Raw genomic sequence first — 11,797 nt, forward strand, 5'->3', positions numbered from 1 at the left:
AAAAAAAGGGAAATACTTTATTAGCTGGGTGTGGTGACACATGCCTGTAATCCCAGTGGCTCAGGAGGGTGAGGCAGGGGAATTGGAAGTTCAAAGCCAGTGTTAGTAACCTAGCAAGGCCCTAAGCAACTCAGCACAATCCTGTCTCTAAATAAAATACAAAAAGGGCTCAGGGGCTAGGGTTGTATCTCAGTGGCAGAGTGCTGGCCTAGCATGTGAGGCACTGGGTTGGATTCTTAGCATTGCATATAAGCAAAAAAAAAAAAAACAAATCATCAATAACTAATTAAAAGGCACTGTGGGCTGGGGATGTGGCTTAGTAGGCAAGCACCCCTGGGTTCAACCCCCTGTATAGCAACAACAAAAAAATTTCATTGCTAAAAAGTACTAATAGTAATCTGAGCCTTCAACAAGCTGTAATCTTTTTGCAAAGATCTTGCCTTCAGGATGACTATGGTGGTGACTGCTGAAGTGGCTGTGACAATTTCTTAAAATCAGGCAACAATGAAATTTGCTACATTGACTTCCTCTCAGGAAAGATTTCTCTGTGGCATGTGATGCTGTTTTGGTAGCACATTACCCACAATAAGACTTTTTAGAAATTGGAGTTAGTTCCCTGAAATCCTGCTGCTGCTTTGTCAACTAAGTTTCTGAAATATCTTAAATACTTTGTTTTGGACTGGGGATGTAGCTCAGTGCCAGAGTGCCCCTGGGTTCACTCTCCATTTTGTGGGTAGAGATGGGGAGACAAGCAACTCACTGTCATTATAGTTCTCCCATGAGATTGCAACAATTCAGTCATACCTTCATGCTCCATACATCCAATTCTAGTTCTCTAGCTACTTCTAACAAATCAAGTTACTTCCTCTTTTAAAATCTTGCACCCCTCAACCCTCCCATAAGGGGTGGAATCAACTTCTTCCAAAATATCAATTAATGTTGATATTCTGACCTCCTCCCTTATATAACAAATGTTCTTAATGGCATCTAGAATGGTGAATCCTTTCCACAACATTCTCAATTTACTTTGTCATGATCCATCAAGAAATCATTGTTTATATGGCAGGGATAGCCTTAACAAAATGCATTTCTTAACTAATAAGACCTGAAAGTCAAGATCACTGTTTGTTCCAGAGATTACAGAATGGCTGTTGGACAAGCAAGAATAAAAACAACAAAAATCTCATACAACTCTGTCACAGTTCCTAGGTAGCCAGATACATTATCTATAAACAATAATGTTTTTAAATTTTTTTAATAACCATATTTTATTTACCTTTTGTATGTGGTACTGAGGATCGAACTCAGTCCCTTACGTGTGCTAGGCAAGCGCTCTACCACTGAGCTACAATCACAGCCCTGAACAATAATATTTTGAAAGACATCTTCTTTACCCAGCAGTGGGTATTAACAGTGAACTAGAACTGAAGAGAGTTAGGACCTTAATCTGGATCAGCTATAAGGAATGTTGTGGATGGTTTGATCTCTCCAGACCATTAAAACTTTTTCCATATCCCAATAGGCTGTTTTGCTTTCTTACCATTTGTGGGTTCATAGAGATACACTTTGTTTCCTTCAAGAACTTTTCCTTTGCAGTTACAATGTGGGTAAACTGCACAAGAGATGTAGCTTTCAGCCTTTCTCAGCTTTCCACATGCCTTCCTCACTGGTATTTAATTTAAAGTGAGAGATATTTGTTTTTCCTTTCTCTTTACACTTAAAGGTCATAGTAGGGTAATACACTAGTCTAATTTCAATATTGCTGACTCAGGGAACACACAGGCCAAAGGAAAGGGAGACAGGGAAAAGGGTGGTCAATGGAGTCATCAGAATACACACATCAATCAAGTTTGCCATCTTGTCAGGACAGTTTGTGGTACCCTAAAATGATTACAATAGTAACATCAAAGATTACTGATTACCTATCACCGTAACAGATACAACAACAACAAAAAATCTTAAATATCATGAGAATGCCCATAATGTTCTTTTCTTTCTTTCTTTTTTTTTTTTTTTAAAGAAGGTACTGGGGATTGAAACCAGAGGCCCTTTACACTGAGCTACATCCCCAGTCCTTTTACTTCTTTATTATATGGAGACTTAAAGCGAGCACATACTGCTGGAAGAATGGCAGTAGCAAACCTGCTCAATACAGGATTGCTGAAAAGCAATTTGCAAAAATCATAGTATGTGTGGAGTTCAATAAAGAAAAGTGCAATAAAGTGAGGTAGGCCTGTATGCTGAAAAATGCATCAAAGAATGTTATATCCATAAATAAATACATGTTTATTTGTTAACTAAGAAAATTAAAAGCTTTAAAGAATTTTTTTTTCTAGGAGATGATGTGATACAAATAAAAGAGTTAAATTTATTACACTGGAATGATTTTGTCTTCAAATGGAGAAAGTAATCAAAATTGTATAGATTTAAAAAGCATTCTATTATTTTGATTTTTAAAGTTGGTCTTCTAATTAACTTTCCAAAATTATTCTTAAGCTTTTATATTTAGCTTTTTGGTCTTTCAAAAACTTAGTATACAGTATAAGAGTGGCTATTACATTTCTCCAAATTGCCACAGTTATTTGTAAAACAATCTGATATGACAAGCTAACTTACCTTAATGACCTATCCATTTTGATTCATGATACTGAATTTCAATTTTTATTGACAGTATTGTATTGTTGCTTTGGGACATTTTAATATTACTTACCTCTTTTGCACCCGATTCTTTGAGCAATTTTATTATAGGTGAGATGGTATTGCCTCTCACAATAGAATCATCTATAAGAACAATTCTTTTGCCTTTAAAGTTGTCCGACAACACTCCAAATTTTTTGGCAACACCAAGTTGTCTTAACCTCATGTTTGGCTGAATGAAAGTTCTTCCAACATACCGGTTTTTACACAGCACCTCCACATAGGGAAGTCCACACTGAAAGGGGAGACATGAATAGATAATGAGCAGCAATACACACTCTACTCCACGCTCCTTTTCTCTTTGGATTATGCTAGCATTATAATATGTATGTAAAACGTGACAATTTGGTGGTTGCTACAAACTTTCCATTACCAGAATATAATTTTATTTCACTATTTAAACTGTGGATAGGAAAAAAGAAGGGAAAGCCCTGTTGAAAGAAAATAGTTTGTAGAAAAACAATTCATTTTACTAGAATTTTTAATTCCTCCCTCTTTATTTATGACCCTTTTGATTTTATTTTTTGAGATGGGGTCTTCCAAGGTTGCCAAGGCTGCCTGAAATTTCCAATTCTCCTTCCTCAGTTTCCTGAGTAGCTGGGCTTACAGGTAAGTACCCTTGCACCTGGCTAATGCTGCTCTCTTTTTTGGTGTGTGTGGTGCTGTGGTGCTGGGGATTGAACCTAGGGCCTTGTGCATGTGAGGCAAGAAATTCTGCTCTCTTAAAACATGGTTATTCCTCTATTTCTCTTGGAAGAGAACACTAGGCATATGAAGACATAAAAAAGAATAAATCACTGTCAGAAAACCTTACACATTTAAAAATTATTGGCATAAGAATAAACAGTAGGCTAAGGAGATGCTCTTTAGGGACAGGAAATTATTCATCCATTTCTCAAGGTAATCTTTTCTGAAATATATGCATATTGTTTCTTTCAGAAGCTAATTAAACTATCTACTACAGTTTGTCCCTTAAAGGTTCGTGTGTTGGTGGCATGGTCCTCTGTGTGGCACTGAGGTGGATTAATGGGCAGGTCTAAAGGAGGCCCTTAGGTATGTTGCTTTGGGACATTTTAATATTACTTACCTCTTACTTAGGAGGTGGAGTGTGACAGGGTGGGGGCTGTCCTCAGAAAGGATTGAGATAGTTCTCAAGGGTCCTTCAGGGTCTTAAATTGGCCTTGCTAGAGAGTTCTTATAAAAACTGAGTCTGACTTCTGAATTGTTCTCTGGTTTCTAGTTTGGCTCTTGTCATTGTGGTTTTATCTGGCATGAGGCACTCAACAGAAATAAGCAAAGACTAGCACCTTTCCCTTGAAGGTCCAGAATTGAGCTGGACAAACATTTCTTTTTTAGAAAGATTCCCAGACTCGGGTATATTTCATCATAACAATGGGAAACTACTAACACTATCCAAGATAGTTAATATTAGGTGTTACGCTCTAGGATCATTCACTATAACTATACAATTACCTGGTATGAAAAAATGAAATTAAGCAGAGCACTAGGAACATTCCACAAAGTGAATATAAACAGTTTTATAATCCAGACTTAGTAAGGAATGGATACATTAGTGGCTAATGAGGGAATTTCAAGGAGGAGGTTTTCATATGCAAATACACATCCAGTATTCTTTATTTTAAATGTTGTCAAGAGGGTTTCAAATTTCAGATTTAGAATATCTGCATATACAATGAGATATTTTGGGGATGCAAACAAAGTCTAAGCATGAAATTCATTTATGTTTCATGTACATCTTTTTTTTTTTTGAAACGAGGGACCAGAATTGAACTCAGGGGCACTCAACCACTGAGCCACATCCCTAGCCCTATTCTGTATTTTATTTAGAGACAGGGTCTCACTGAGTTGCTTAGCGCCTCATTTTTGCTAAGGCTGCCTTTGAATTTGCAATCCTCCTGCCTCAGTCTCCTGAGCCACTGGAATTACAGGTGTGTACCACTGCACCTGGCCTCACGTACATCTTGATGGCAATTAGATACAATATTCTTAGTGTGCCTATGTTTTGACTATGACCTGTCATATGAGCTCAGGTTTGAAATTTTCCACTTGTGGTATCCTATTGGTACTCAACATTTGGGATTTTTGGATTAGAGATGCTCAACCTGCATTACCACTAAATTCTCTATATATTCACGTAACTACTATCTTTTTTATTTATTTATTTATTTATTTTTTAGTTCTCGGCAGACACAACATCTTTGTTTGTATGTGGTGCTGAGGATCGAACCCGGGCCGCACGCATGCCAGGCAAGCGCGCTACCGCTTGAGCCACATCCCCAGCCCTCGTAACTACTATCTTAAAAAAAAAAAATGAACAGGGCCACTAGGCATGGTAGCACACACCTGTAATCCCAACAACCTGAGAGGCTGAGGCAGGAGGAAAACAAGTTCGAGACCAACCTTGGCAACTTAGCAAGACCCTGTCTCAAAATAAAAAANTAGAAGAAAGGAATCAACTGTATTAAACAATTAAATGTATAAATACCAGTTGAAGTTCTGAACAAGTCTGAAGAAAGTGAATTGAAATGGACACTAATCTCTAAGTGGTGACCTTTTAGTAATTTACTGCATACTTTTGGGGTTGTCTGAATTTTTAAAATGAGTTATATATTTTTTTTTCATCTAGGACCAGAAATATATCCTTTTTTTTTTTTAAGAGAGAGAGAATTTTTTAATATTTTTCAGTTTTCGGTGGACACAACATCTTTATTTTTATGTGATGCTGAGGATCGAATCCAGTGCCCCGTGCATGCCAGGCGAGCGCGTTACCGCTTGAGCCACATCCCCAGCCCCTCCTTTTTTTTTTTTTTTTTTAAACTGGAGACTTAACCCAGTGAGCTACATCCCCAGCTCTTTTTGTTTTTTATTTTGAGATAGTGTTTCACTAAGTTGCTCAAGTTTTCACTAAGTTGCCGAGGCTGGTCTTGAACTTGCAATCCTCCTCCTGTCTCAGCCTTCCAAGCTGCTAGGATCACAGGTATGTACCACCACTCCCGAGCAAAATGTATCTTACATAGATTATAATGCCAGAGCCTGTAAAGAGGGCACAGCAAAGCTCTGGGAAGCCCTAATGGTAGAGTGGGAAACAGGAGAACGAGTGGTACAAAAGCTTGGGTTCCAGATACTTCCAGCCCACCAGTTCATCATCATTCAACTTCTGAAACTGCTTACTTTATGTGAGACAGCTCTAAGAGACTGAAAGAATAATGGAGTATGCACTTGTCTAAACATGCCCTACCAACTACCACCTGGTCCTCGGGTGCTAATCAAGACGATCAGAATCTAGTGAAGTGAAGAAACTAAGCATCGATGAATGGCATAAGTGGATAAAAAAGAAACTACCAGGTACATGAAGACACTGCATGATAATAATTTTAAAAAGAATGATGAAGCCGGGTGTGGTGGCGCATGCCTGCAATCCCTGCTCAGGAGGCTGAGACAGGAGGATGGCAAATTCAAAGCCACCATCAGAAAAAGCAAGGCCTTAGCAACTCAGTGAGACCCTATCTCCAAATAAAATACACAATAGGGCTGGGGATGTGGCTCAGTGGTTGAGTGCCCCTGAGTTCAATCCCTGGTTATTCCCTCCCAACCACCAAAAAAAAAAGGATGAAATGATGGATGAAGTCAAAGGCATAAACTAGACACTGTTAACACAGAAAGTTCCAAATGATAAGCTGTAAATAAAGGGTAGGAGTAAACATCCTTTGTCCTTACTCCCAGATTCTATTTTAGTTTCCAGTATGGTTACAATTCATTTCTCATATTATATTTGTCATCCTCAAGTTTAGACTCCATTTTCTTCATATGATTTTTTATGCCTCAGATATACAAATTGAACATCCCTAATCCAAAACTTGAAATGCTTCAAAATCTGAAACTTTGAGCACCAACATGCCACAAGTAGAAATTGCACATGAAAGTTTGTTTCATGCATAAGATCATTTAAAACATCATACAAAATTATATTTACCCTATGTGCATAATTTGTATATGAAACATAAATTAATATTATGTTTAGACTTGGTTCCAATCCAAAGATTTTAGAATCCCAAAACATCTGAAATCTGAACCACTTCTGGTTCATTTCAAAGAAAGGATACTGAACCTGAACCTATACTCTACTCTTTTTTTTTTTTTTTTTGGTTCCAGGAATTGAACCCAGGGGTACTTAATTGAACCAGTGGAACTGACCCACACTCCCAACCCTTTTTATATTTTGAGACAGGGTCTCTCTAAATTGCTGAGGGTGGCTTTCAATTTGCAATTCTCCTGTCTCAGCCTCCTAGTTGCTGGGATTATGGGCCAGTACCATCAACCCAGGTCTACTTTCTTCTTATGCTTTGATAAATATATACCACTGTCCTGCACCTATGGGAAAGTAGTTCTAGGAGTGCTGCAGAACCAAAATCTGCAATGCATAAGTCCCTTATAAAATAATGATGTAGAATTTGTATATAACTTAATACACTCTACCATATATTTTAGATCATGTCTAGATATTTCTAACACAATGCAAATAGTTATTACATTATTGTTTAGGGAATAATGACAAGAAAAATGTCTACACATGTTCAGTACAGGCAATTTCCTGCCCCTGCCCCCAGATACATTTTATCTGCATTTGGTGGATATGTAGTGCTGGAAAGTCAACTGTAGGCTGGTGATTTTGGAGTGATTGTGGGGTATGTGTGCTGGGGACTAAACTCAGATCACTGAGCCACATCCCCAGCCCTATTTTGTATTTTATTTAGAGACAGGGTCTCACTGAGTTGCTTAGTGCCTTGCCATTGATGAGGCTGGCTTTGAACTCGTGATCCTCCTGTCTCAGACTCCTGAGCTGCTGGGATTAAAGGTGTGTGCCACTGCACCCAGCCATAGGTTGATTTTTGACCTGGATTTTCCTCACACACAGCTCCTACACCCCTTGCAATGACCAATGTAAGCGTATTTAGTAGGATAATGAAATGACTGGTAGCCAGAGAACCAACCAGGTGATTAGAGGTAACTTTCAACCTGATACCAGACCTTCCAGGAGGGAAGGGGGCTGAAGTTTGAGCTGATAATTCAAGGCTACTATTTCAAGCAATTACGCCAACTTAATGAGATCTTTATAAAAACCCAAATAGAACAAATTGGGATAGTTTTCAGATAACTAAGGAGAGCCTGGAGTGGTACCCAAAGGGCATCAAAGCTCTATGCCTCTTCCCACATACTTTGTCCTACCCGTGTCTTCTTTTTTCTTTGTTTGGTGGTGCTAGGGATTGAACCCCAGCCCTTGTGCATGCAAGGCAAGCACTCTACCAACTGAACCATATCCTCAGCCCCCCTACCCATCTCTTCATCTTGACTGTTCTGCTGTATTCATTGTAGTATGCTTTATGATCAACTGGTAAGCATAAGAAAAGTACTTTCCTGGGCTGGGACTCTGGCTCAGTGGTAGAGTACTTGCCTAGCATGTATGAGGCACTGGGTTCGAGCCTCAGCACCACATAAAGATAAATAAATAAAGGTATTGTCCATCTACAACTAAAAAATAAAGATATATATATTTAAAAAAAATACTTTCCTGAGTTCTGTGAACTGCTCTATCAAATGATGGAAATCAAGGAGGGGACGTGAAACACCCAATAGCCAGTTGGTTAAAAGTATCAGAGACTCAGACTTGTGACTGACATCTGAAGCGGAAAGTAGTAGACTTGTGGGACTAAGCTCTTAATCATTGGGATCAGACCGACTCCAGGTTGCAGTGTTGAACTGAATTATAGGATATTCAGTTATGTCCTCTAGAGAACTGGTTGGTGTGAGAAACCCTTATATTTGGGCACAGATTATGCTGTGATGAGTCTGAAAGTCACATAAACTTTGAACACAGGAACAAATTTCCAAAGGACAGAAAGGATCTATAAACCCTAATTTTTCTGTGCTTAAAACAGAAACCATAAATCAACTTCCCAAATCTCAACACTAAAGCAACACTATTGCAAACCACCTTGGGAGTATATTCAAATGCCCTCAACTATGGGGGCCTGCGGGGGGTATTTTAGAATCTGGAATTATAACAAATACTCCAGGTAATTCTTATGCGATTGCTGGTGGCAGTTAGGCATCAGGTAGCAACAATTAAGAAATGCCATTTCTGCAATCCCAGCAACTCATGAGCCTAAGGCTCTAAGTTTCTTAGTGAGACTGTGTCTATTAAAAAAAGTGCAGGAGATGTAACTCAGTGGTAAACTGCCCCTTGGTTCAATCCCTGGTTTAAAAAAAAAAAAAAGAAAGAAAAGAAAAGAAATGTCCCTTGACAAGATCCTCTACTTCTTTTAACTAACTGCAATAATGAAAACTTACCTTTTTCCTTAACCGAGCAGCATTCACCAATTCGCCATTATGTGCCACAGCTATTTTCCCGTGAAGTGTTTCAACAACAAAGGGCTGACAATTTTCTAATTCACAGTTTCCTGTAGTGGCATACCTCGTGTGTCCAATGCCAAGATTTGAAACATACAATTTCTTCAAATTGTCTTCAGTAAAAACATGATTTACAAGACCCATTCCCTTGAGAAGTCAAAGAAAAAGCATGTCTTAGAAAAAAACACAGACTAGTACTGCTAGCAAATAAGCCTCTCTGCTCAGGCAATCCCCAGTTCACCTACTGTCTCTATGCTCCAAAATTCTAATCAGGATGAAAAGACGGAAAGAGGCAGGAAGGAAGGTAGGCATGTAGGAAATGAAGGAAGATTCTAATTTGACAGATGTTAGGATATAAAATTGAAAATGATTGAAAAGGTACTATCTTCTGCAAATTGTTTATTCATTCCTTTCTCCCCTCATATACTAATGATCATCTGGCAATTGTTATCTTGACCATCATCGTTTTTCAATGTTCAAGTTTACCTTATGCGTTTTGAATGTTGGCACAGAACTCCCATCACTGGTCACCATACCAGCACTCTCCTGGCCCCTGTGAAAACACAAAGGCATCAACTATTAAGTCCCCAGTTGAAGAGCTTCTGAAGAGCCTCATTACCGCACTTTGTCAACAAGCATCCATATCTGAGTCTGCAACATTCAATGCTACGAAGACTCACACTGCTTCCACACATGATGCTAATGACTGGTAACAGCAGCAGACAACTCCAACAAGATGATCCTGTCATCTGATTCCAACCAATATACATACCAGTTTCTGGAACCCTAAACACTTTTACATAAAGGGAAATAATGTAGCTTTCACAACAATCCTGTGAAGCAAGACTGCGATTGCCATTCCCATCTCACAGATAAGCACACCAAAGAAATGGAAAAATAACTTGTCCAATGTCACACAGTGAGCAGATGGTGCTGCCAGGATCATGACAGACAATCCAACTCCAGAACTTGGGCCTCCAACCTCTAGTAATATTGGTCTCTGAGTAAGGTTAACAGGGTGAGTATTTAGATATAAGCAAAACAATTTCCATATGCTTTTCTGCATTTTCCAACTTTTCTCCAACAAATATCAGGCTTTATTGTTTAGTCTTTACAGTGCTGATGATTGATTTAACTTGGGGCCTAACAAATGTTGGGCAAGCTCTTCAGCACTGAGCTACATCCCCAAGCCCAAATATCACTTTCTATTTATATCACTTTACATTAACATTAGCTATAAACCTCTGAAAAACAGCTCTGCCAACCATTTCCAATTTTTAAAAATCCACAATCATTTGGCTGAACAGCAAATCATAAGAAATACACACAAAAATAGTCTCTTTCCCTTTTGTCTCAAGGGTAATTTTTCCTTAAAGCTGAATGAAAAAAAGGTTAGCAATCATTTAGGTTCAAGTTTCTTTAATCACAAAGCTTGCCCTGCGTATTTGGCAGTTCCTTAAGTTACTCCCTCAGGCAGCTTGAACCAGTTAAACTAGATGCTTTCAAGCTCTAAGGAGCGGTACTGACAACCAGCCATCTGGTTTCCTAGGAAACAAAACTGGTGGCTACAAGTAGTGAATCATTTCCAGGTCACTTTCAACATGGAGAGTGAAGCTGGGAAGCACTGGACTGACGAGGAGGTTAAAGCTTTGCTAAGTGTCTGGGCAGAAAAAACATACGAAAACAACTTTATGGCACACTGAGAAATAAAGGAATATTTATTTACATTGCTAAAAGGCTGCAATCACTAGGAATACACAGAGACTGGAAACAATGCCGGACAAAGTATAAGAATCTCAAATATGAATATAGAACTGTGAAGTATGCCCACAACTCTGGAGACAGCTCTAAAACTATGAAGTTCTTCCATGACTTGGACGTAATCCTGCAGTATGAACCTGCCACACAATTAACAGAGGAGGATGCTAACAGCCGGCACCTGGCAACGCTGAGCCCAAGCACAGCCCCAGAGACCACTGAAGGTAAAAAGAAATTAAAAACAAAAACAAAAACTATTTTTAAATTTCTCTTCATATTACAGTTTCACAAACTTTAAGTACAGGACACTTCTGAGTCCAAGTGATAAATATAGCTAAAATATCAAGGTTGAAAAAAAATCATAACTTACACTATTTTACACATGGTAAGAATTAAAAAAAAAAAAAAGAAGTTAAATACCACTTTGACAACTGTTAAAATATAGAAAAAACACACTGAAATGGCCTTAACTGCTAGTGCCAAATGTATGTATGGTGTGTTTCTGAAATATGGATTGGATTCTGAAAATATTTTAGGTTTGATTTTGATAAAAGTGGTAAAAAAGAGAATACCAAAAATACTGTTCAACTGCTGTTTTCTCACAGTTCCACAAGACAAAACTTTCTCCTCTATTTTAATGTTTCCATTTTCTTAAATTAATAAATAAAAGCATTAAAATAAAGAGTTGATGAACTTTTTATGACCGGTCTGGCAGAGCTTCATTTTTACAACAAAGACAAATATAGATTTAATAATTAAACAAAGACAAAAATAGATTTAATAAATAATTGAAGATTTTGATTCATTTATTTCTGTATGTATATAATTTATTGGGGTTCTAGGAATTGAGCCCAGGGGCACTTTACCACTGAGCCACACCCCCAGCCTTTTTTTTTTTTTTTTTTTTTTTGAG

The 11,797-nt window shown here is 38.1% G+C and overlaps 2 protein-coding genes across 2 annotated transcripts in view; one reads left to right on the forward strand and one right to left on the reverse strand.

The window, feature by feature from the left end:
* Positions 1-9,015: 9,015 nt before the first annotated feature.
* The window catches only part of Ppat (phosphoribosyl pyrophosphate amidotransferase), a 24,830-nt gene continuing 22,048 nt past the window's right edge, over positions 9,016-11,797 (reverse strand). The window contains exons 2-3 of the mRNA XM_015482133.2: positions 9,613-9,679; positions 9,016-9,273 (exon numbers count right to left, since the gene is read on the reverse strand). Coding sequence (XP_015337619.1) covers positions 9,043-9,273; positions 9,613-9,679 — 298 coding nt within the window. The 3' untranslated portion in view covers positions 9,016-9,042. The remainder of the gene's footprint in view (positions 9,274-9,612; positions 9,680-11,797) is intronic.
* Paics (phosphoribosylaminoimidazole carboxylase and phosphoribosylaminoimidazolesuccinocarboxamide synthase) overlaps positions 10,713-11,797 on the forward strand; it is a 38,503-nt gene continuing 37,418 nt past the window's right edge. The window contains 2 exon segments of the mRNA XM_015482131.2: positions 10,713-10,791; positions 10,794-11,108. Coding sequence (XP_015337617.2) covers positions 10,728-10,791; positions 10,794-11,108 — 379 coding nt within the window. The 5' untranslated portion in view covers positions 10,713-10,727.

Source organism: Marmota marmota, unplaced genomic scaffold, assembly GCF_001458135.2.
Source record: "Marmota marmota marmota unplaced genomic scaffold, marMar, whole genome shotgun sequence".
NCBI classification, from domain to species: domain Eukaryota; kingdom Metazoa; phylum Chordata; class Mammalia; order Rodentia; family Sciuridae; genus Marmota; species Marmota marmota.